At 41.0% G+C, this 27,058-nt stretch overlaps 1 protein-coding gene across 9 annotated transcripts in view; it reads right to left on the minus strand.

The window, feature by feature from the left end:
* Positions 1 to 27,058, minus strand: part of RBMS3 (RNA binding motif single stranded interacting protein 3) — a 995,810-nt gene that overhangs the window by 78,158 nt on the left and 890,594 nt on the right. For all 9 annotated transcript variants that reach the window (XM_075921983.1, XM_075921980.1, XM_075921982.1 and 6 more), the window contains 3 exons: positions 19,533 to 19,579; positions 4,517 to 4,613; positions 2,471 to 2,521 (listed from right to left, as the gene is read on the minus strand). In XM_075921983.1, coding sequence (XP_075778098.1) covers positions 2,471 to 2,521; positions 4,517 to 4,613; positions 19,533 to 19,579 — 195 coding nt within the window. The remainder of the gene's footprint in view (positions 1 to 2,470; positions 2,522 to 4,516; positions 4,614 to 19,532; positions 19,580 to 27,058) is intronic.

Below are 27,058 nucleotides of genomic sequence, written 5' to 3' on the forward strand. Positions count from 1 at the left end.
TATGGAGGTGACAAATTTGCAACTATAGTGGGCTTAAAGTAGAGCATAAACACTTTTTTCTTCTGTTAATGTAGGTTGCCAGTTGGTGTGACATTTCAGAGTATGCTACTTTGTATGTGCTTTGAATGGTCTATGTAGTGTTTGAGTTTTTATAATAATATTTTAATAAATAAGCCACTGGATTTGGGCTTTGGGTGAAATTTTTATTGGGCAGTCCTACATGTCATTGTTGACCAATAGCCCCCTGTACTTCTACTGACATGGTCTAGCTCCTGCTTATCCAATACCTGCCCCAGATAAGCATTTAAAAAAAAACAAACACCTACCTATGAAATTGATCCATAAAAAATAGTCTGAAGTCACTAGGATTGTAATAGACATAATAAGAATGACACAAATGCCAGGACAGCTTACTATTACCACAACTATTCTACGTGATAGACACTAATACAACAGACTTAACTCTGCCACCCTTGGAATGACAGCCATCCTTAACTCCTTGAATCACTGTATTGAAGAGAGCCCTCTACCAAACTGACCTCTCCGAACACAACTAACTACTACACCCACACCCAATACCCAAATATTAATTGTTAAGTGGATTAATTTTTCATGTTGAAAAAGTTACTTGTCCTCACTGTTGTCTGGGAGTCTAACATTTTGTAAGCTCTGCAATTATGTCTGAAGTGTCAAAAACAGATTTCACTGTACATTTAAAAACTCTCACTACAACATGTCTTCCTGTAGTGTAAATGCAGGCAAGGAGGGAGCTTTATGTGCTCTTTTCCCTCAAGGAGACATAATTGCATCTAGATCTGGATGCAAATATAAATTTAGTTGTTTCATTTGAGTTTTGAATAGGTATTTGATCACATGATCAGACCACTACACAGCCTGAAAAATCTGTAAGAGTATGTCTAGACTACATGGCTCCGTCGACGGAGCCATGTTGATGAGTTTACTAGACATAGGAAAATGAAGCGGCGATTTAAATAATCACCACTTCATTTACATCAAAATGGCCGCCACACTGTGCCGATCAGCTGTTTGGTGGCACAGCGGGGCCGTCTGGGCGCGCCGCGGTTGACAAGGGAAGCCTTTGTCGACCGCTCCGGTAAACCTCATTCACGAGGCATACTGGAGCAGTCGACAAAGGCTTCCCTTGTCAAATGCGGCACATCCAGACTGCCCTGCTGTGCCGCCAAACAGCTGATCGGCACAGTGTGGCGGCCATTTTGATGTAAATGAAGTGGCGATTATTTAAATCGCTGCTTCATTTTCCTATGTCTAGTAAACTCATCTACATGGCTCCGTCGACGGAGCCATGTAGTCTAGACATACCCTTAGACTCTCCTCAGGAGAACAACAATGAAGAATGAGTAAGAATGTTTCAAATCAGGATTATGGTCCAAAGGTAAGATAGTTATATCCATATTACCGTATGCCTAACTCCAGCTAGTGAAAAAAGCTACCTTGATTTCACAGAGAGCAAAACTCATTCCCAAAGCCTCATACTTCACCAGATAGGTACCAAATAAATATAATGATGATGATTATTATTATATAGTCAAAATACTTGCATGGGTGGGAAAGCACAGATATTGTAAAAACCCAATGCTCTGCTCTTAATGTTACATTTACCTTGCTAAATCAATTACTCAAAATTGATGTGGATGTGAATGTGGAAAACATGTTTGAGTGCGAATAAGCAACAGTTTCACATCAATCAATATCCAGTAAGTTGGCCAAATACAACAAACAAACAAACAAACAAACAAACCACTCCACAATCCAGGCAATCTGTACAAATGTATTCAGTGTGTTGCCTCTGCCTAATACTTCCCTGGCATTTAAACAACACTGCTGAAAGAACTTTGTGAGCAGAACTAAACTTGCAGAACCACTTATTTTTAATGAATGATGCTACATGTACTTGAGTGCTTTACTGCATTTGATGAAGCATGAAGCAAACTTTCCAAGATAGAACAAATATGAGTTGACCGATCAAGTCAGGGAGTAAACCCAAATTCTGCAGAGAATCTAAGACAGATGTGCTTTACATCTTGTAATGTTTGGAATATGTTAGTGATGGAGTAAAGATCCTTTCAAGTATATATGTCAGCTAGAAAGCATTTTTTGAATGGATAAACATATAGGGGAAGAATAGCAGATGTGTTCAACCAAGCAACTCAAAATATCCAAGAGTGCAGTTATCTCTCAGTCCCTAAAGTAATGATTCAGAGCCTACACTCAAGGGTTTTTTATTCCCTAAATAAAATCTACAAAATGAGACAATATATATGATCCAATTTTTCTCTTTATGCTGAATACACATATGATTTCTTAAAGAACCAGATTCTAATGGGGCATCTGATTGTTCTTATGACCTTTCCAATAAACTAGTGCTGTCCAGCAGAGATAGGGATCTGATACATGCAGGTTTAGTAGGATACGGGAAATATCCACTTACTGTTGGTTGCATAACATACGGCGGATGAGGCATCCACGAAGTACTCTGGACCTGCATATCAAACACATTAGTACAAAACAGTTTAAACAGAGCTCTCTTCTCTCAGTGCAGTTAGGTGCAAGCATCTTTTGCATTTGTCACAATTATAACAAATAGCAAGCTAATAGGAAGAACCCAGTGGGAGACAACATTTGTCAATCTCTTGTAATCTTACTAGCATAAAAACTGTCCAGTCCCATTCAGCAATGTATTGGCCATGTTCAGAAGTCTGAAAGAGAGCACACTACCTCCCCTGTTTTATCCAATAAAGTATGATATCCAGTGGATGGTACAGTAGGCTCAAATTTTAAGTAAAATTTTCAAACGCTCTTTACTGCCACAGTGTTTAAGTTCCAGTTTCAAAAGTGACTTCTGTACCACAGAAAGTAATTTTAAAAACCTCATTCAAAGCTTGGAAAAGTAGATACCAGGCCCTTAAAGAGATATTGAAAATTGTAGCCTCTGTGCTGCCATTTGGAAGTTGTTTCAGTCACAGAACATCTGCTTGAGAAAAGGAGTCAAGTTTAATTCATTTTACCTCTGGAGTTCTGATTTTCAATCTCCCTTACTGTACAAACTAAAATAATTTTGGTATCTTAACCAATGGTAGTGTCCTGCAGACATATTCTTAATATTTAAAAATCCTTAACAAATCAAAAAAAACCCTCAAAATGTAGTTTTGCAAGTCTGGTGAAATTTTCTGAATCGGGCGCCAGGATTGAAGGAGCAGTGAGGATACAGGTTGGAAATGACCAGTATGGGAAAGAGAACATATAACACTTGCACTGTTCCTCATTCAAGGAAATGCCAGAAGTGTTTCATTTTCACGACCATTAAATTCACCCATAAAATATTGAAAGAAAACAACTCCAGACAACAATCAAAATGATCTACTTCAGTAAGCTTTAGGGATACATTTTATGCGTGGTTTCAACTCTGACAGCCTGACAAAAGCGTTCCTCACTATGATGTGGGAAAAACCCCAGTATTCTTGCTTCTCAGATCAACAATGACTACTTATATATTGGAGATGTTCCAGTCCAAAATACTGCTTGCAAATAAATGTGCATGGCAATGTTTTAATATCAACTCAGAAAAGCCATCCTGCATTAACAGGGGTTTCTTAATGAAAACTTGATATAGAATAGGGAGGCCGGGACAGTAATACTATTCTGGGAAGACTGAGGCCATGTTTTCATGCCCCTGCCACATTCGGTCTTCCAGAGTTAAATTTAGCAAGTTTAGTTAAGACTCACTAAATTGAACTGAGAGGGCACCCCCACTGGCGTCCCATACTCCTGCTCTCACCAGGAGTAAGCGAAGATGATGGGAGTGTTTGCTTCTGTCAACCTCCTGCTTTGAAGATGTTGCCAAGCTCAGCTTAAGGTAAGCCAACTCCAGCTGGAGTTGCATATCTTAAGCTAAGATGCTGGGTCTAGTGTAGACCTGGCCTGAGAGGAGTTGGTGAGAAAGCCAAAAATATACAATGGGTGGGAGCCTGAAGGCATGTATGAAAACTGTGTTCCCCCAATGGCTTGCTTTGCAGAGTGCTATTCAAGAGGAATGTGTTGTTAATGGATGTCAGTGGGGCAACAATCTGGAAGCAAAAGATGAAAACCTGATGAATACAAACTAAAAGACTAAAAAGGTGCATTCTCTAAAATTCAGCCAAAGAACAGAAGCCATAAAAGACAAAATATTTCATTCAGCTTGAAAACCTTTGATAGTGTCAGCTGGAAATGAAGCTAAATGCTGAGCACTTGAAAAACTGATTAAAATAAGAAAAAAATATGGTGGCTTATATTACTTAGTGTAAAGAATCCAGGAAGTACAGGATAGCCTACACTAAGCAGAACTTCAGTGCTACCAAAAAAACCTTGATTTAAAGCATGAATAAAGCATGCACGCACACATACAATTTTCTGCTGCATACATTTTGTCTTTGTCCACATCCAAAACATAATCAACTGAGGGGTACATACAGAGAGGCATGCATATCTGACATACCTGATATGTAGAGACAGGGGAAGCAGCAATGAATGGCGTGATAGATGTCTGTGGAATCATGCGGTTTGTTGCAATACTGTACGGTGAGGAATAAAATCTGCAAACAGAAAACAAAAGGAAGATTCTTGAAGCTCTTAATAGCCAGATTCCAACTTACTGACCCACTGTCATCATTGGGCAATGACAATTCTATCTGTCTGTCTCGCTGTCTCCCTGCCCTCCTAAAAATGGTAATAAAAAAGGATGATGTGCTTTGTGCATCTATGGATTTTGTTGGTTTTCTTCCCGGCCCCCCTTCAATTTCACTATCAAGATCATTTTTTTTCTTCTTCACTTCCAAAAAGCATTAAAAACAGAACTTTGGAAAACTCGCCTTCAAAAATACAGAAAGTAGCTACTTGAAATGCAATGATTGTACTTTGAAAAATCAACTATCTAGTCTAGGAAAACTTCTTGGACCATATCAATGACAATGATACAGATCTCATTTATGCATACAGTAACTGCTTCCGCTCAGATCTGAATAATTCGGTGTTGAGGATAATATATTTTATGCCTATGCCTTCAGTTTGCTTATTAAGGGATAGCTGCAGTCACAGGACACTCTGGTTATGATTTTCATATCCAGCTAGGAAAGGTAAATACATATTTTCCATTGAAATTAATCAAAGGTATACACCAGCTCCCCTAGATGAATGCAGTATAGTTGTAGCTGTTTCAGTCACAGGATTTTAGGAAGACAGGGTGAGTCCAGTGTCTTTCATTGGACCAACATTTGTTGGAGAGACAGACAAGCTTTTGAGCCACACAAAGCTCTTCTTCATGTCTGGGAAAGATACCCTCAGTATCAGAGCAAAATTTAAGGTTGAACTGATTGTTCAGCACAAGTAATTAGCATACATTCTATGAGACCATTCAAGGTAGAATGGATGGTCAACACCTCTGCAGTCATCGCACAGAAAGAGGGGTTAGTAGGTTACATACTGTTGTAAGAAACCATAGATCCAGTGCCTCTCTTCACCACATGATTTTTAGAATGTAGCAGAGTTCCCGGTTTAAGCTCCCAGAAGAGGTTACACATGGGGGAGGCATATGGAGTCTAGGGCCCCCCACAGATTTTTCTGCATGCTAAGCCACCCTTGGAGGGCTTGCTCTGCTTAGTCTGCTGGCGGGGGAGCAAGCCAGAAATATTCAGAGGTTGGGGGAGGGGGGAGATGTGGCTTGTTTGGGGCACAGGGAGGGAGCAGAGGGGCAGAGCCACCATGGCCTCCCCAGGTGGGCTGACTCGTAGATGGCAGCACAGAGGCAGTGATCTTCAGCATGCACCCTCTACTAACATGAGATGTAGCTCCATTGTGTCCCCTTCACTTCCTGCCCAGCCTGGCTGAGAGCTGGAAACTTGCTGGGGTGGGGCACAGGCACAGCAGAGGATGGATGTAGCACTCCCCCCACCTTGCCTCATGCAGGTAACTCTAGGCGGGAGAGTGTGATGGCCCCAAGCCTGATGCAGGGTCACTGGGGAAGATGCTGGAAGCAGGGTCTCTGTGCTCAGCTTGCATTAGGGGTACTACCTGTGCCCCTCGCCTCCTGTGATGAGGCATCTGTGAGAGCCCTAGAGGTCCAAGGAGCTTTTGTGGGTCTCCTCAGGCCAGGGCCAACCCCAGCGCTGGCCCAAAGACACATGCTCCCTGCTCCTGTGGCCCCACCCTCTGCCACGGAGCTGATGGAACTGGCTGCCCTGGCTCAGGGAGCTGGGACTACAAGGTTCCTCTCAGAGACAACATGTCCCCCCCCCCGTACCTTGAGACCTCAACTATCAGTAGGCATGAGTCGTCTTTTGAAAGAGCTGTGCAGGTTTCCTTTGAGGATGTCGACCGTGAAGCGTCCAGACTAGCACGCTGAGCCGACAAACAGCTGATCGGCTCAGCGAGGCAGTCATTTTAATTTAAATGAAGCGGCAATTATTTAAATCGTGGCTTCATTTGGGTATGTCTAGTAAACTAATCTACATGGCTCTGCCGACAGCCATATAGTCTAGACATACCCTCTGAGTTTCTTTCCCAGTCCTGAAGAAAAGCTCTGTGTGGCTCAAAAGCTTGTATATCTCATCAACAGAAGTTGAACCCATGAAAGATATTACCTCACCACTTTGTGTTTCTAACTTCTCTAAACAGCTTTATTGTTTTTATTTCTAATGCAAGCTGATCACCTGAGACATGCACAGGATTTTGCAGTTACACTTTTGGCAGAGGGGTGAATTAGAGTGTATTCTCCCTTTTCCTCCACTCCGAGGAAAGAAAATTAACAGTAGTATTTCAAAACAGCCACGCAACAACAAACAACAAACAAATCTTTTTTTTATACTGGGACACGGCTTAATGATCATTTTGACCACCAGGATTTAAAATTAGTCAGTCTATTTAATGTTGCAGATTCTGGATGAGGAGTAAAATAAATCAGGAAACAATTGGGACGGGAAAAACAGTCTCCCTTCTTTGAGCATTGGGAGAAAATGTCCAAAAGGAAAGGGGACTAAAAGAAATGATTTGTTTTCAGTATTTCAAATATGGCTTTAAAATAGCCAGGGCAGCAGGCCGAACTCTGGATAAAATAGCAATAAACTGCCATTTTTAAGAATGTCTATATTGCCTAAGTGCTGCCCAGACAGCTGGTTTGAAAATGTCTCCATTTAACATTTTCCATGTATTCTATTTATGAGATAATGAAGGAGATGGAGGATGCATTTCTTGTGACAGCAGAGACAGAACATATGCTGTTATGTAAAGCCAAAGGTCTCTTTTGAATACATTTACCTGTGACGGCAGCACAATGCATATGTTTTCTCTAGTCCTGTTAGAATGCTCTGCTGACCACAAGTGATGTGTTCCCAGTCAATGGCTAATCGGATTTCACTTTGGTCCTGCTATTTTTTAGCAAATGTAGTGAGGCAAGCTGTAGCTCATAAATGAAAACAACAGTACCAGGCTGTTAGGCAGAATTTACAGAAAACTCAACAGGGAACTACACAACAGAAATATAAATAAATCTCACAAGTAAAGAGATATGTAAAGGGGGATCCCTTTTGAGAAAACAATGCATTCTTGTTCTTACTGGTCTAATCCTATCTGTCAATCTTGGAATGATATTTCACTCTCTAGGAAGCTGAAATACTGTCATTCAAGGTAAGAGCTATCAGGTGGAAGAGAGGAGAAAAACAACACCCTATTTGATCCCCTCATGCTGATTCCCTGGAATAAGCTCTTCCATAAATCCAAGCACATACTACCAACATTTGAAGGAAATGTTTGCTTAAGCCTATAACTCAATAGACAGCTAACCATTTCATTTTCAGCTTAGAGGTGCAGCTACGTGAATATTAGGTAAGCTTTCAGAATACACACTCTGGTAATGTGAAAAACACATGCCTCTCAATTCCCCTGCCAATGTCTTTTATCTGCCCTGGTCTGGAATGCTTGTAAACTGGTATCATGCAAAACAAATTATCAGGGCACTCAGAGAAATTCCTAATGCACATGCACTAGGGTATCATGGAAGAGAAAGGAGAGAGTTTTGACCAAAAAACAACTTAATAGGAAAGAGTCCTACAGATGCACAGGTTGGACCTCCCTGATCCAGGACCCTTGGAATCTGACCAGTCTCAGACGAGAGAGTTTACTGACCAGGGAGGACAATGCCAGCTCCCTGTCCCCGGCCCAGCAGGGCTCCCAGACCTGACAAGGCTACTAGCCTTCCTGCCGCTGGACTGCTAGTTGTTGGGTCTCTCTGGTCCAAGAACATCCATGGTTTTGCCAGACCATGGATGTTACCAGACCAGAGAGTCCTAGTTTACCGATGTTCAATGTTTATTGTAATTTTAATGACACTGGGCCATACTCTGTAGTAGAAAGGAATGGAAAAGTCTCATGAACTTCTGGGAAAGAATTTCCCAGTGAAGAAACTGAGCAAGTTAGCTGAAGGATCTCTTCCGAAGCACCTTCTGCAAGTTCTGGTGTAGACAGTACACATGGGGCAAAACTAGGAGCAAAAGGTCATGAGGGCATAGTGGACAATGGCAATGCTCAATAGGACTACTGCCCAAAGATCGGTTGGCTTGGGGTGCTATAGATTAGACAGCTCATAGAATCATAGGTCTGGAAGAGACCTCAAGAGGTCATCGAGTCCAGCCCCTTGCTCAAAGCAGGACCAATCTCAACTTAATCACCTCAGTCTGGGCTTTGTCAAGCCAAGAATTAAAAATCTGTAGGGATGGAGATTCCACCACCTCCCTAAGTAACCCATTCCAGTGCTTCATCACCTTCCTAGTGAAACAGTTATTCCTAATATCCAACGTAGACCTCCCCCACTGTAACTTGACACCATTGCTCCTTGTTCTGCCATCCGTCACTGCTGAGAACAGCTTTGCTTTATCCTCTTTGGAACCTCCCTTCAGGAAGTTGAAGGCTGCTATCAAATCCCCCCTCATTCTTCTCTTCTGCAGACAAAAAAAGCCCAAATCCCTCAGCCTCTCCTCGTAGGTCAAGTGCTCCAGCCCCGTTATCTTTTTGGTTGCGCTCCACTAGACCCTCTCCAGCACGTGCACATCCTTTCTGTAATGGGGGCCCCAGAATTGGATACAATACTCCAGATGTTGCTTCACTAATGCCGAATAAAGGGGAATAATCACTTCTCTAGATATGCTGGCAATGCTCTTCCTAATGCACCCTACTATGCCATTAGCCTTCTTGGCTAAAGGGGCACACTGTTGACTCATAACAAGCTTCTTTTCCACTGTAATCCCCAAATCCTTTTCTGCTGAACTGCTACCTAGCCAGTCGGTTCCCAGCCTGTAACAATGCTTGGGATTCTTCCATCCCAAGTGTAGGACTCCACACTTGTCCTTATTGAACCTCATCAGATTTCCCAAAAGCAGTTCCAAGTTGCAGCAGTCCTGAACTGGGAGGTAGCTTAAAGTCCCTTTGGACACCTCTCTCCCTGTGCTTTGAGTAGTATGCGGCTTCACAAACATCCCACCCAAACTCTCTTACTCGTATGATGTGCAAAGGTAACATACAGGCTGAAGATTCCAAAGAAAGGGCAAGAATGAAATTTAAAGAACAGCCTACTATATTGTACACATTGCTATGCCCTACTGGAAGCTGCTTTTCTTGCTCTTTGTGGCCTCTTGGTTTTGGTGACACTACAAACTCCTTCACACTTAATTAGAGGAGATGTTAAGTGAAAGTTACATGTTGGTGAGTATGAGTTTGAATACATTCATCTAATGAAATCTAGGAATCCTAGCTGCCACTGTATATACTGGAGGAGGGAACTGGTAGAGAGGGTAAACGACACCAGCTTTGATTCCTTTTGGGGCTCTCTAGACTCACCACTGTATTTGGTTCTCAAATCCACTGGCATTGGAAAGCACTGTACTTTATTAGAACTGTAGGTTCGGACGTAATCAACCCCTGTGTTCTGCGGTGGATTCTCAAAGACTGAGGCATAGCCTCTCTTTCTACCAATGCAGTTTGCACCCATATTTTTGCTCACACAAATTACGTGCGGGTGGAAATCAAAATTACTTGCAACTCCACCTGCAATCAGGTCACGAAAGGTGCACATACCCTCAACTCTACAGCAAGTGCAACAGTGCAGGCATAAATTCTGTAGTTGCAAACTGCACCTGCAAAGTAGAGGCTGCACTTCCATTCCTTCCACTCAAACGATCTTTTGTATGTGGATTTTATGTGCATAGAGAAAACACATGCATGCGCACACTTTATTGCATGTAAAAGTTTGCTCTGGGATCCATTCACACAGATCCCATTGCCATAGGAAACGTTTATAAAGAAGAGATTTATAAGTCACCTTAATAGAAAATAGAACCATGTTCACAAGAAGGGGTAACAGATAACTGGCATATACCACAGGCAGTACTCTGAGGGAAGGGTTTGTGGTCTAATTACTCACATATTTCACGCCCACATCAAAAAAGCAAGCTAGATTTGGGGATTGGACTCTTCCCAAGGGAATCAGAATAAGAATACCTTATTTCCTCTATATACATCCATAATATGCCCATATCTTGAATAATGTGTGTAGATGTGATTGTCCCCTCTCAAAAAAAGATATATTGGCATTGGAAAAGCTTCAGAAAAGGGTAACAAAGATGATAGGGAGCATGGAACAGCTGCCATACGAAGAGAGATTAATAAGACCGGGCCTTTTCAGCTTGTAAGAGAAGATTATGGGGGGATAGGATAGAGGTCTATAAAATCATGACTGGTGTGGAGAAACTGAATAAGGAAGAGTTATTTACTCCCTTCCATAACATAAGAACTAGGGGGGGTCACCAAATTAAATTAATAGGTAGCAGGTTTAAAACTAACAAAAGGAAGTACTTCTTCACACAACACACAATAAACCTGTGGAACCCCTTGCCAGAGGATGTTGCCAAGACCAAGGCTATAACAGTGTTCAAAAAAAGAGCTAGATACATTCATGGAAGATACGTCCATCAATGGCTATTAGGATGAGCAGGATTGGTGTCCCTAGGCTCTGTGAGAAGCTGGGAATGAGGGCCATCAAAGGATCACTTGATGATTACCTATTCTGTTATCTGAGGCATCTAGTATTGGCCATTGTCAGAAGATAGAACACTGGGGTAGATGGACCGTTAGTCTGACCCAATATGGTCTTTCTTATGCTCTTTTATTTATGTCATTGCCAAAAATGTCAATATGGTTACTCTCCTATGAGAGAATGTGCAACCTTTTACATAGAACATGCAAATGGTAAGATCTTATTTGCACAGAAATAAATGCCCTTTGCTCATGCCTCCTGTCCACAGGCAGGACTGAAAGAAGTCAGATTCATGAATAGCATCCTGGGGCTACTATAATGTAAGAGTATTACCAAGCATTAGCACAGCAGCAATTTTCTACTGCATTAAGCCACAGAATCAGCTGTCAGATATAGAAAATACCTATCTGAGCATCAAGCCCATTGCCCTGCGAATCCATTGTCTATTTCTATAGATATCAGTATTAAACTGATACAGCATGTAGCAATCTTACACTCAAAACAGGAATAAAACCTCAGCAACATTTTAAGTGAGTATGTTTATAATGCAAAGAGAAGAATTGTATTCTATTTTAAAAATGCATTTACACAGGTAAGAGAAATATAATGAATTTTAAAACTGATAAGATAGCACTGCCTACTGCTCCCTGAAATAAAATCGAAGTGCCTTTAGGAATGCAATTCAAGAAAGCCTGATCATAAGACACACAGACATCAATAGGGGAATAGAGTACCACAGTGTGCTGTTACTAGTACTTTAGACGTTCATATTGCATTGCTATAGTACACTAAGGGCCTGAGTCTTCACTTCATTACACTAGTATTATGCCGGTGTAATTTCATAGATTTTAATGGAGTTTCCATCTGCATTAAAAAGTGCAATGGAATTGAGAATCAATTCATGTAACTTAATAATCTCAAAAGAGAATGAGCTATTTACTTTTTGGAGGAAACATTCCTTTTAATGACAACTTCTCTTTTTTTACTTCTGATATGGACTTTAAAAGAAAATATACAATTATACAGTAATTAACCTTACAGTATCATATGGTTGTTAGCCTGCTTGGGCAAGCCAAGGAATAAACTCGGACACAGGGTGAACTCGAGCAGCACTGAGCTTTGTTTATTAGTACAGATTCTTAATGGTAAGATGGTACTCACACACACACACTGCATTCATGCTGATAGGTTAGAGACAGGCTGCAAGCACGACGTAGATTACTTTCGATTTCGCAGGTGGCTAGACTGCTGGCTAGGTGACAGCTCCTTGGAGGCTGGCCAGATCTACGGGAGCTCTCTACTTCTTCCGGTTTGATCCCAAGCTTCTGCTTTGCTTACATTGATCTTCAAACATGCTTTTGTGACCGCGATGAGCTTTTATAGTCTTATACTTGTTTACAAGCTCTTTTGGCCTTTCCATAAATACCCAGTTCAGAGGTTTTGCTCAGGGACTGGTTATTATCATTCACACTCTTCGTGCATACATTGACAAGTTACATATTCATAAGCATTGATATAATCAATGTATTAGAGCAGTTGCAGATTCGTAAGCAATTATCTAATTTTATTGGGACTTTTCTACTACTTCAGCAAAACAAGAACTAGCTTAACCACATTTCTTCTCTTAGTCACTTTTATTCTATATAAGGCTATGTCTAGCCTACACTGATCTATTGGAAAAAGGTACACAAATTGCGCTCTGCAATTTGCGTACCTTTTTCCGATAGTTGGCCCGTATACACTGGGCCAAATTTTGGAAAAGTCTCTTCTTTTGGAAGAGCCTTTCTCCCTCGTGGAAGGAGGAAGACAGGGCTTCCAAAAGAGCATGTCTGCTCTTCCACACACAAAAAAGAAAAGAGCAGATGTATTCCCTGGATGAGGCAGAGCAGATGCATTTCTCTTGTATCCCGGAAAAACCCTATTGTGTAGCCATAGCCTAACGGGAACTTATTCAGACTACAGCTAAGGGAGGGGGAAGGAGCTACAGCTAAGGGACAGACAGGGGGCCCGCTGTGTTACAATGGTGACTGGACTGAATCCCACTTCTGTCAGCAGGAGAATACACAGCCCCTGAGTTAGTGTCCAAAAGTCACTTCTTTCCACGCATTCTAGCTCCTATATGAGCTTTCCAGGGCCACCTCTGTCCTAGCCACCTCTCTCTAGACAGTCACTCCAACCTTCCTCATCACCTGTGTGGAATTAGTAAATTGCACCTGCCAAAATTAATCAGCAGCAGTTCAGCAGCTTTATGCAGGATTCTCAGACTTACTAACAGGTACAGCCAAGCTTCTTGGGGTTAGTTTTATTAGTAACTCAAATCTCATTCTATGCTCCCTCCTTGAGCTTTGCTGTCCCTCCTCTGTCTTCATGCTTTTGTTGTCTTGGCTTTGAAGGCTAGTCCACCTCTGTTGTAAGGCAGGTGGAGTTAATAAAGCCATACCTCTCAAGAAGTCTGATGGATTTTGCCAGCTTTGGGCAGAGCTCCAATGCTTGTCAACCTGGGTAACATAAATAGGCCTGTATAACCTTGCTACAAACATAAGTATAAAGTCTCGCATTTGCAAGTACTGGAGTGTATTTTCAACTTGATGCTCATTTCCCATTATTGTTAAAGAATTATGCCACAGGAATACTGGCTACCTGAAAAATTGTGCTAACATACAGTGTGTGATAAAGTCCATCACACCTGAACATATTGTTCACTTTACCAGCCGAACATCAAGGTGCTACCATCCCATCTGCTAATTTTTATGGCACTTACACATGGCAGCACTACAACAAAATACACAAATATGCATGTGAAAAATAATACAGAACTGAGTTCATATGATGTATAGAGAGTAATGAATGAATTGTGGGCTGGGCTAAAAACAAATCACTGAATGGGGTAATGATGTTATTAAGATGACATCAGAGACCTCTTATTTTATGATGTGCCTAGTACCCAAAGATGGAATGCCTACTATATACTATACTATTCACTCGGTAAACTAGTTTACCCGGCATAGGCAAAGAAGCAGGGATTTAAATAATCCACGCTTCATTAAAATAAACATGGCCACCATGCTGGGCCGACGATCAGCTGATCCAGCACAGCGTGGCAGTCTAGACGCAGATCTGTCATCTGGGGAAGCCTTTGCTGACTGATCCTGTAAACCTCGTTTCACGAGGCATAAGGGATCGGTCGGCAAAGGCTTCCCTAGCCAACAGATCCGCGTCTAGACTGCCGCGCTGTGCTGGATCAGCTGATCGTCAGCACAGCGCGGAGGCCATGTTTATTTTAATAAAGCAGGGATTATTTAAATCCCTGCTTCTTTGCCTATGCCGGGTAAACTAGTTTACATGGCTTCGTCGACGGAGCCATGTACTCTAGACATACCTTTTGAGTTAGCTGTGGTTTTCTACTTGTTAGTAAGTGCTTCTGATGACACTTCACTCAATCAGAATATTGCAATGTGAGAAGGAAGGCTGACAGAATTGCTGGACGCCTGGGCAAAATTGTGGGGGAGAACCTGGCTCCATGTTCCTGGAAGGGGCAGGGCCTCAGGTGGAGGGACTAGGACTAGGGCTAACTTCTCCCTGACAGCCCTTCAGCATCTCGTGGAGCACACCATTTGAGGCTCCAGCTGTGATTTAAAAGGGCTTGGAGCAGTTATCTCCCTCCCAACCCTGTCAGGAAGCCTGCATGTGAGCATTTGGAATGAGACCTTTTTGTGTTAATTAAACTGAAAATCTAATGACCCTCTAGAAAAAAAAGAAAGATCAAGAGCAGGAATCAATTGTTAATATATGAAAAAATAGCCTTACATTGTTGTTTATTTTATATTTTTCAAATAAATATGTTTTAAAAACTGCAGAACTGCAATTCTTCACAAGACACTGTATTGCAGAAAACCTTTTTCCTTCCAGAAAAACAAAAAACCAAAATAATCTCCTGAATGGTATTGGGTACACCGTGACACAAATAATGTGTGAATTTGAAATAACTTTCACTGTAAAATGACTGAATTTTACAAATCATCATATTAAATATAAAAGGATGTTAGTCACTCTGGGTCATTGAAATTTTAATTGCTAGTACACTCATGGCACTGATACATAGGGATAATTTTTAAATAGAACCCAAATGTTTTGATGATACCACTACTGAGTTATGAACGTTGATTATTTTATTTCAAACATATCCAACGCTATGCAACCAGCTGAAAAGTGCACAATACCACAGAGAACAATTCAGGAAAGAAAGGGATTTGGTCAAGAAGGAAAGAGATTTCCACCGAGGACCAGAACTAGGAACGTCAAAGTGCAAATCAGGATTCTGATAAACCTCCCTTGAGGGTCTTGGGTAAGTCATTTTTTCTTGCTCCGCTTTATCGTCTTCATCCCTAAAATGAAAATCTGCCTCAGAGGGATGTAAAGTAGAGTGAGGTTGAAAAGTGTTGCTGAGTGAATGGCACAGGACAGGAAAACAGAGGGAGTTTGCCTGGGAGTTCACTGGGGTGTGGGGATCGGGGGGGAAAGGGGTTGTTCCCACATAGATTTTTTTGGGGCTTTGAGGCTTCTATGAGCAGTACATACAACATCTGAAAAGGCTCTTAGAAGGAAGATAATATGGATAGTGATCAATCAACTGTTGTGACCTGCAAAGGTTGTGCTATGTTTGTCTTTCTCCCAGAGAATAGAAGTAACTTTGTCTGTACAAAGTGCAACCTGATCTCCATGTTGAAAAAGCAGGTTAAAGGTCTAGACACCTGAGTATTTACCCTGCATTGCATTAGATAAAATGAAGACTCTCTGGATAGAAGTCAGAAAGGCATGGGCTGCACTGTCCTAGGGGTGGGAGTCCCTGACCATTGATATCCTAAGAGAAGGAGATGAGTGGTCAGGGACTCCCTCCTAAGGGGGCTGGAGTCATCCATCTTCTGTCCCAACCGGGGAACTGGAGAAGTGTGGTGCTTGCCTGGATCTAGAATTCAGGATGTGACTGGCTATCTGCTGTGACTGATCAAGCTATCAGAATGCTACTCCTTCCTACTTCTCCAAGTGGGGTCAAATGATACTGCCAAAAATGATCATGAGCAAGTCAAGGCAGGCTACTTAGCTCTGGGAAGAAGGATAATAGTGTTTGAGGCACAGGTTGTGTTCTTGTCCATCCTCCCTGTTGAAGGAATAGGCCATGGTAGGGACCACTGAATTGTGGAGGTAAATGCATGGTTGCACAGGTCATGTCGGAGAGAGGTATTTAGATTCTTTGACTATGGGAAGAAGGATTCTTTGTTCCAAGAAGAAGAATTTCTAGGAAGAGATGGGATCCTCCTAATGAAGAAATGGAAGAACATCTTCACAGGCAGGCTTGCTAGCCTGGTGAGGAGGCCTTTTAACTAGATTCGCTGGAAGGCCCATTAACAGCACATGGGCAAAGAGGGCAGTTGCGCTGTGGACTGGTGATTCAAATGGACTTGGGGCTCCCAGCTGCCACTGCTACCAATGTGACAGCAGTGGCAGCTGGATCCCTGAGGCCTTTAAAACAGTACCAGAGGGTCATGCTGCATACTCCCTGCGGCTCTGAGGGCTAGAGGAGTGGGACATGCCACACTCTGGATGGTGTGGAGGGCTGGCTGCTCCCAGCCCCACCTTTTTGTGGAATGTGGAGCTGGCTCCTCACCCCGACCTTGCCCAGGGATCTGTGGAGGCTGTTGGCTCCTCTCTTTACTGGGCGATGGTGATCTAAGCCCTGAGGTAAGTGAGGAAATGGGTTACAAGGAGAAAATACAAGGAGGAAAGTGCAAGAGGGGAATTCTCCTGCTTCATACTGAGAAAGTCGGGCAATTGACTTATTATTTTAGATTCCTGTAGACAAACACACAAAGCAGGGAAACAAACAGGAAGAATTTGAAGTATTGGCATAGTCAAAGAACTATGATGGGTATAAACCGTTCAGGAAAGAGAGGCAAGGAAGAAAAGGTGGATGAGTTGCACTGTACGTAAGATAGCAGTATTGTTGTTCAGAGCTCCAGTATGAAGCTGGAGAAAAGCCTGTTGAGAATCTTTGGGTTAAGATTGGAAGTTAAGACTGTAGGCAAGAGCAAGAAGAGTGATGTCATGGCAGGCATCTGCTGCAGACCACCAGACCATAAGGATGAGGTAGACAAGGCTTTCTTTAGGCAACTAACAGAAGTTTCCAGATCATAGGTCCTGGTTCTCATAGGGAACATCAATCACCCTGACATCTGCTAGGGAAGCAATACAGCAGCACACAGACAATCCAGGAAGTTTTTGAAGGGTGTTGGGGAAAACTTTCCTGTGCAAGTCCTGGAGGAATCAGCTAGGAGTCGTGCTCCTCTTAATTTGTCACTAACAAACAGGGAAGAAATGGTAGGAGAAGTAGAAGTAGATGGGAACCTGGGCAGTAGTGACCATGAGATGATCGAGTTCAGGATGCTGACAAAAGGAAGAAAGGAGAGCAACAGAATGTGGACTCTCAGATTCAGAAAAGCAGACTTTGCCTCCCTCAGAGAACTGATTGGCAGGATCCTCTGGGAGACTAATAAGAGGGGGAAAGGAGTTGAGGGGAGCAGGCTGTAATTTAAAGAAGCCATACTGAGGGCACAGAAATAAACAACAATGTTCAGAACAGCAAATATGGCAGGCAATGAGCTTGGCTTAGCAGAAAAATCTTTGCCGAGCTTAAATACAGAAAGGAAGCTTACAAGAAGTGGAAACTTGAACACATGACTAGCTAGGGAGAAGTATAAAATAATGCTTGAGTGTGCCAGGGTATAATCAGGAAGGCCAAAGTGCAATTGGAGTCACAGCTAGCAAGGGATGTGATGGGTAACAGAAAGGATTTCCACAGATACGTTAGCAACAAGGCGGCCAGAGAAACTGTGGGATCCGTAATGAACAGGGAATGCAGCTAGTGACAGTTAATGTGGAAAAAGCTGAAGTACACAATATTTTTTTCATTAGTCTTCACAGACAAGGTCCTAGACTGTTGCACTAGGTAGCACAGTATGGGAAGGAGGTGAGCAGCCCTCAGAGATGAAAGAATAGGTTAAGGAGGGCTATTAAGAAAAACTGGGCATGCACAAGTTCATAGAGCTAGACATAATGCATCCAAGGGTGTTGAGAGTGTTGGCTGATGTGATGGTAGAACCATTGGTCATTATCTTTGAAAACTCATGGTGATCAGGAGAGGTCCCAGTTGATGGAAAAAAAGTAAATGTAGCACCCATTTTTTAAAACGGGAAGAAGGAAAATATGAGGAACTAGAACTGGTCAGCTGCAACTATTTCACTAAGAGGGTGGGATGATGCACTGGAACAGGTTACCAAGGGAGGTGCTGGAAATTCCATCTCTGGAGGTTTTTTAAGTCCGAAATCTTTGTTCAACCTTGTAAAAAATGAAATCTTTGTCAAAAAAGAAAACGTGACGAAGCCCAGGCTGGGATGATTTAGTTGAGATTGCTCCTGCTTTGAGCAGGGGGTTGGACTAGGTGACCTTGTGAGGTTTCTTCCAAGCCTAATCTTCTCTTATTCTAATTATTATCATTCATTTGTTTGTAAATACTTGAATACTTGGAACCTTCTTTTTTTAACATTTAAACTATGCTCTAAGAAACTGAAACACAAAACAAGAATTTCTAAAGTTTCATATATTTTCCCCTTTATGAACAGCAAGTATAAGATGCTAGTCACTAAAGTGCACATATGGGAATTTAGTGAGGTCTAACGATGGATAAGTCTCCCACATTTTTAATTGATGATAATGCAGAATGCTAATATTACTGTCAACATCTCTTTAGTTAAACACAAACAGTGAAGTACTTCACATCCCAAACACATCCTATTTTAAAACCATCATCATGTAGCTAGAAAATTTAAGCCCAGCAAATAATTGCAGGTGTAGTCAGGTGGTTAGTTAATGACTGAAATGTGCAGGCACATATGAAGAATTGCACCTACAATTATTTGTCTCGGAAGTTGTGAGCATATTTGTAAGCCTAGGCCAAATCTCTTTTGCTCGAAAGCTAATCAAAGGCGTTGTCTTTAGTCTTTGTTTTAGGCAATGCTGCAAGAGCCATCCAGTTAGCAGAAGGGACACAAATTAAGTAACAATCTTATTATCTCAAACCATGTGGGCACCCTCAACACTTAACTTTAACTAAAATGAAGTCAATATAGGGGAAAAAAATCAGTGTTTGCCAAATGGAGATGGAAATTATTAGGAAAAGAAGCTTCTTGTTCAAATAGATATTACAACCGAGAATAAAAAAGAAAAATGAAAACATACTTGCCAATGCACCTTGACATAGTTTATAAAAGAATTATTAAATGAATTTGCTTTTGAATGAGTTTCATTGCAGGAAGAAAAAACTGGAAAGAGAGTCCTGCAAATAATTTTAAAAAGGAATTGAAAAGCACATGTTACTTACCCATTCTGTATAGCAGCTGTTGGATCATAGGTCAAAGCCATGCCAGCCTGCACATAGTTAGGGGGGAAAAACAGATTTTTACTCTAGCTGTAGTCAAAATGACATTAAACACTCTCTTACAATTCCATTTAATGTGCATTCAGTTTTGATGTACATTGACTTGGGTCCACAAAAGAAGCTAAAATATCTCGAAGTGGTTTGGAAATTCCTGTTACCTTCCTTGCTAGAGATATCCCTAATCCATTGATTGGGCTACTATTTTTGCTATTCTCTCCCTAACTATTCTAGGCCAAATCATGTTCTTAATTACACCAGTATAAATCAATAGCCAAACTTTGATCAATGGAGTTACTCCAAACAGACTCAGACTGGGTATGAAAGAATTAAGTTTAGAAAAAAACTACATTTTCTTTCAAAGACTACACCTTCTAAAATCAGATCACTGTATGATTTCTCTGTACAGTCAGCAGCAGTTGTAGTTTATTGCCTGAGACAAATAATATTGACTCACAGTCAAACAGAAAAGCAAAGTCACATAAAAATGTGCTGATCTCTTTATAAAGCAATTTTAAAATATTTTTAGGTAACTGGTTATATAAAGAATGTGTTAATGGCTGCCTTTCCACTGTCGATCACTGGGACAAATCCAGACGCTCATTACTACAGTATCAGATGGTGATCTGTGTGGAACTAACTGGCAATGTCAAAGCAGCTGCTAGTTAAGAACTGTCCACATTACCAATAGCAAACATGTTGGCAGGCTCAGCAGAAAACCAGGGTTGGGATAGAGATGGACAATGAACTATCCCCTCCCCCCACTCCTCCAGGTGATATTTTTTGTCAGGGTTGAGGCAGACTCGCAAGATAGTTTAGAAAACACAATCTCCTTACGGTCCCGCGATGCCAATTTAACTCTCCAGGGCTAAAAAACCTCCATACCTTTTATGACCGTTATGTTCACTTAGATTTTTCTTTAAACAGAGGACATTCGTTTTAAAAAAGTTTGTGTTTTAAAGTCCTGCCCAGAGACGTGAGACTGCTCTATCATAGGAGAGGAAGATGATAAAGGAGAGGGGGGAGATGTTCCTCACATTCAGCTGCCCAGCAGATCTTTTTTCAAAGAATTCCAGATTCTACATTGTTAATAGGGCAAATGGCATAGCCAGGTCTTACTATTACAAGTAGAAATCCCTGTTACTATCTGAGCTCCTGCCCCATCCCACATGGCTCTCCACAGGGATAGGGAAGGGGGATGGTACACATCAGTCTACAATGTTACCGGCTGTGTTTTCAGAAGCAGAAAAGCATTTATTTTAAAACAACAGCTTTGAATTCTGAGCATCACACAATTGTGCTAAGATGGCATCCAGAGTTATAATCGGACTGTGATGTTGGGGCAAGGTTTTGTTTTGTTCTGTTTGTTGAAAATGTTGCTGTTTTATTGAGATATTTACAAAGATATGTGGGAGCTGTCCTAGAAGACCAATTCCATGAATATATGGCTAGAATTTTTAAATACATGTGATGTTTATTTTTCTCACTTGAGTCATAGCAAAAAATGGTTAAAGAATACCTTCAAACTTAATTTAAAAATGAACCATAGTTTGGTTGAGTCCTACCACTGAAAAATTCAGTCTAAACAATGGAAATAGCCTAGAACATAGGGTTGCCAGATGGTTTAACCAAAAATACCGAACATTCTCCCCCGCCGCCCCCCCCCCCAAAAAAAACACTGGGGAAAAATTCCGTTGAGGGGGAAAAAAGAGGGCGAGACCAAAGTTGTTGAGGAAAAAAAAAAGGACCCCAAGAGTTATTAAGCAAATAAATAAATAAATACATAAATAAAACAGCATTAAAACAGCATGACCCCTTTAAGTGTGTGCTGAGTCAGAATAGGAATAGGAAGAGGAGAGGTTGAGCACTAAGATCCAGGGAAAGCCTTGCTTCCCCTTGCTCAGGTCTATTGGCTTTTTGCTGGTGGCCATCTTGTTTTCTTAGTCAAGCCAGAAGGGAGCTTCCCTGTGGAACCAGGTAAGCAGAGTGTCCAGGGGCGGGAGTCCGCGGGCCTGGTATAGGACCGGGGGCCGGGTCCTATTGCTGAGTGTGTTGTAGGGTTGCCAGGTGTCTGGTATTTTCGCCTCCTGGCAGGGAAACTCCCCCCCAGAAAATACTAGACATTGTAGGTGTCCGGTATTTTCTGCATTTTTTTTAATGGACAGGAGGCGAAAATACTGGACTGTCCGAGTCAATACCGGACACCTAGAAACCCTACTAGAACATTGTGAACATACACACCCACAAACGTGTTCATCTGTCTGTCTTGAATATAAAAAAAATACTTATTTGGAATCCCTAAATATGTAAATCTAAAGAAAATATATGGCAGTAAAGGCATAAGAGATGTTTTGCCACACTTTTAGTATAGTACGCTTAACTCACTCATTTCTTCTCCATTCCTCAAAGGTTACACCATACTATGCCTTTCTCTGTTCTGGTTATAGTTTGGGATAGTCATTACCCGGACGTGAAAGTTTTCACAGGAACTTGTATACCAAATGTATTTTGCCTATGATACACTGTAAATACTTTTTTTTATAGGTTTTAGATTTGTTATTGGCACTGTTTTAAATATCCCTTTACTAATAAAAACAACTTAATTAGCATGTACAAGTCTTGGAGGGACAGAAAAACTAGTTCTAACAAAGTTTTACAATCTCTAAAAATAACTTAGGAGGTTTTCTATAAATCATTCTATTTAAAAACTTTTAATATTCCACACCATCCTTGGTCAAGGCTGCAAACAAATGCTACAAAGGAGGGATCTAAAATGATAAGGCACTGGTTGTTGAATTTGATGGTCATGAGATATGCACCTTAAAACTATCTCTGGATCAGAAATTAATTCTGTGCCTCCAATGCCCTGGATCAGTAGCAATTTGGAAATAAAATTCCAGTAAGGGAAAAGTGGAACGGCGAAAACACAAACATGAGTAAATAAAAGTTTTCTTCTATGTATGTATGGCACATTTTCTCCTACGTATATATGGCACAGTCTCAGAAGTTACTGATGTTAGAAAGCATCTCAGTTGGGATGGACTGGTACACAGAGTGCACCTGAGAGGCAAAAAAGCACATGTATTTTATAGCTACAGGCAGTGCACCCTGTGAGCTATGTGCATGTGTGGTAGATCAGAGGAGATATTCAAATGCCACTCAGCTGATTAGCAGAGTGCCCAAAGCTAGGATTTTTGTTTCTACTGCTGCTGCACATTTACACATGCCTTGGTGTACATTAAAAAATTTCCACACATGGATGCAAAGGATTAAAGGGAACATTGGTTACAGGTATTTTCCCCATGGATATTTATACACATTTTTATGAGCTAGATGTTCAGTTTATGCAAACAGGTATAACTATGGATTGATCTCTAGGTACAAACATCCACCCATCCCACCACACAGAGACACTCCCTTGCATATAAGTTAACACTACAATATTCCTAGCTTTTACGTGCATTATAGATAAAGAATATTGTAAACATTATCTGGTTGGAAAAGCAAAAATGTAAAAAGCCAGAATCTGATTCTCCAAGCTGAATAGTACAGGGCATATTTGTGCATCAGAATGAGACCCAAAATTTGTAAATGATGATACATTTTACTATTACATTTGCCGCTACGTGAAAGCTTTGTATGAGAGAGACAAGACAAATACATGTTGCAGTGACATATTTTGCATAGCAATACACCTAGCACACTATTTCTAACGTTCCACGCCTCCTAACACTTACAACGAGCTGCCATTTCAAAGAGCTGCAAAATGGGGAATTGTTTACTTCTTTCCCTGCAAATTGTGTAATTCTTCCCTATAAAATTGCACTGGCCTGAGGCCCAAGAGAAGCCAATATTTATCCTGCACCAGTGACAGGTTTACTGTCTAGTTTCATGACTCATCAGGGCTAGAAACTGATGAGTAACTTCAGCCTCTGTGAAAACTATCCATCGTTTTTTCTCCATAATACAATCAGCAGAATTTTGAGAACACCAAATGAATTATATAAGCGATAGCATGAGACTTCTATCTAATGCTGAAGCACATTACTGGAAGGATGTTCTCGAGAACAAAGAGCTAAAGGCCAAATAATTCATGCCTCAATATTTTCCTGTTCCTCACCTGTGTGATGTAGTGAAAACTGCCTTCCAAGTTTTTTTCATCCATTACTGTTACAGGGGAAAGTGTCTCTTTCAGTCTATTAGCAGTGGCACTGATGATGAAATACTAGCTGAAACCCAGACAGTTATTTGTCAGCTGGGCTTTTTTTGGTTATTGAAGATTTGAATCTCAGATTTTCCAAACCAGAGAGGCCTGATGGTGGGACCAGGCTTTCCTGGTTTTTGATCTTCTTGGTGACTGTATTTTGGGGCATCCCAGAATTTCAATACCTAACCAGGTCAAAAATTAAATTAAAATCAAAGGGTAGCATTGGCTATTATGATTGTTAATAATAACAAACAAACAACTTCTTGGATGATTAGAGAATTAGCAGGCTTAGGATATCAAACTCCATAGAAGTGAAAGCAGATTCACTCATGGGAAAGAGATTTTTTAAGACTGTTCAAATGTCTGTCTGTCTGTTTTCCTTAACAGCTTTTGAATTCAAACGCCTCAGGAGCAGTTGGAAGAAAGGCTATTTTGTTAAAGATTCAACAACCCCTCCTTTTCACTTCAGGCCTAAGAGAGTTCCCAACCCACATTGCTAGTTCTTCCAGTGAAGATCTCCATTGAAACAGAGGACACAAGTCTTAACATTTACAATGTAAAAATCAGGGGAAAATAATAAAAACAAGCTAATAGTTCACTACATGTAGTAATTTTGCAGATGACTAATTGTGTAGACGACTAAAACATCCTGTTGTGATTGTTATTCTGTTCTCCTCTTGCCCATTTATTGTCTGTCTCACCCACTTTGTCACATCTTGTCTCTTTTGGATTTCAAGTTCTTTGGGCTTTTCTTTTATATTTACACAGTAGTATGCTGGAACACTGAGTAATTGTTCTTGGTGCTACCACACTACAAATAAATAGCAATAACATTAAAACCTTTTAGGTCTGCTGTACATATTGTAGCAAAGCTAAAAGAGCATAAATCATTTATTAAATCATTAGTTCATCTTTATTTTTTTGTGTGTGTGGTTGATACTGAGGTAGTCCCCAAATAAATATTCTTTCTACCACATGCTTAGCTGTCACAGGAGAATTTGAAAAATTTAAAAAAGTGACTGTTTGTTAAACCCCTGGCATAATGAACATCCGGCTGTATGAAAACTAACTAGTTTTGACCCATGGATATTAATCAATAAAATATTCACTCTAATTTTCATTGTCTTCACTCTCATTTTAAGTACACTGTAATGTGAAGTTTCAAAGGCATGCAAGAAAATAGGTATTTGAAAAATTTTGGAGGTTTTCAAAAGAATGACATTTTCAATATTTTGATAATGTAATTTTCTAATTACTGATGCCAGGAGATGCCATCAGTTACAAAGTGACTACCCCCATCTAACTCTGCATGTGCAAATCTATAGTGACATCTATATGTTTTATATGCAAACAAACTTTGGGTGGAGAGTGCTTCCTCATACTCTCTCTGTATATTTTATAAATACCCAGATGCCCTGTGCCTCACCAGATCTGGATTCTTCACTTCCCTTGACACCATCTCTCTGCCATTGGCATTGGCCCACTGGGTTCTTAAAAGGGCAGCTACTCTGGGCCAGTGATTCTCAACCAAAGGTACAGGTAATCCTGGAGGTAATCAGAGGTCTTCCAGGGGGTACATCAATTCATCTAGACATTTGCCTATTTTTGGAACAGGCTACATAAAAAACACTAGTGAAGTTAATACAAACTAAAATTTCATACAGACAATGACTTGTTTATACTGCTCTGTATAGTATGCACTGAAGGGTAAGGACAATACTTATATTCCAACCGATTGATTTAATAATTATATGGTAAAAATGAGAAAATCAGCAAGTTTTCAGTCCTAGCGTGCTGTGACACTGTTGTATTTTTATGTATGATTTTGTATAGGGATGTAAGAGACTAGTCGACTATCCAATAAGCAAAAGCTTATAAGATATTTGAGGAACTAGTTGACTAGTGGCTCCCCCCCGCCTTCCTGCCTCTATCACCCCCTTGCTTAAAAGCCAGTTGCCCACAGCACCGTATCCATGGGGAGCAGGAGAGCAGTGGGGACCAAGCACGAGCTGGGAATCAGCTGATTCCTGGCTCGCTCCTAGTCCCAGTCGTGCCTGTGCTTTTAAAATGGATTAAAAGCTAACAGACTCTTCAACCCTTTAAAAGGCTAACGTGCAGCAGGAGGGACACAGTGCAAGCCAAGACAGCTGATTCCCAGCTTGTACAGGATCCCCACTGCTGCACACCAGGCTCTTAATCCATTTAAAAGGCTTAGCCACAGTGGGATTAACTCCCTGGTTGGGAGCTAACCCCACTGTGGCTCCCTGCTTATCTACTAATCGACCACTACATGGAAAATCCATCGACTAGTTGATTAAACTAAATTTAACATCCTTAATTTTGCAAGCAAATAGTTTTTAAGTGAGGTGAACCTTGGGGATAGGCGAGACAAATCAGACCCCTGAAAAGGACACAGTGGTCTTGAAAAGCTGAGAGCCACAACTCTTGGTATCCCACATCTTAAAGTGGGAATCCATGCTGCAGAGTTAGGTCTGTGGAAAAATAGTACAGCCAGGGTTGTTTTAATTTCTGTGGGGAATATTTGAGGAACCAGTTCACTGAGAGTGCCTCCCTCTTCTAGAACGTTCTTTTCTCCACTCAGAACCCGGTCCACCAGTTTCTTCACAAGAAGGATGTGATCTGCATTTGTGGGGGCCTGGCTGGGCCTTTTTTAAATACAGTTTAGTAAATACATTTCTGATACTACAATTGTCATATTTTTCCTAGAGTGTTTTTGTACCTGCTCTTGATATCTGGCAGGCCTAAAAGCCACAAGGATTCTTCTTGACTTGACTGCAAATTCTCTAACGGAAAACTCTTTTCAAAAAGGAAAAGAGGGTGTGTGTGTGTGGGGGGGGGGGGTATGTGTGGTGGGGAGGAGGACCAACAATTCAAATGAGATTTGTTTAAAATACTATTTTAATAAAATAAGCTTATTTGGCAGGGAAGTTAACTTGGCAGTGTTCCTTCTTTGGATTATTTAAAGCAGTTTTGTCTGAAAAGTTTCACATTCGTAGAAATACTCCCAAATTCAGAAAAGAAATGGTTTAAAAATAAAATAAAAATAAAGTGTAGATGTGATAAGTTTTAAATATACAGTGGTATATAAAAGAAACAGGACATTTCCCAGTGATGCATGCTGGAGACACTCATTTTAATACACGTGTGCTCCCTGTGCGGCTTCAAATATCGTGAAGAACTTGTTGGCATATGCCAGAGGTGAAAATATCTTATTTTAAAATCAAATTAGCAGAAGAGGAAAAGT

The sequence above is a fragment of the Pelodiscus sinensis genome, chromosome 2 (genome assembly GCF_049634645.1).
Source record: "Pelodiscus sinensis isolate JC-2024 chromosome 2, ASM4963464v1, whole genome shotgun sequence".
In the NCBI taxonomy this organism is placed as follows: domain Eukaryota; kingdom Metazoa; phylum Chordata; order Testudines; family Trionychidae; genus Pelodiscus; species Pelodiscus sinensis.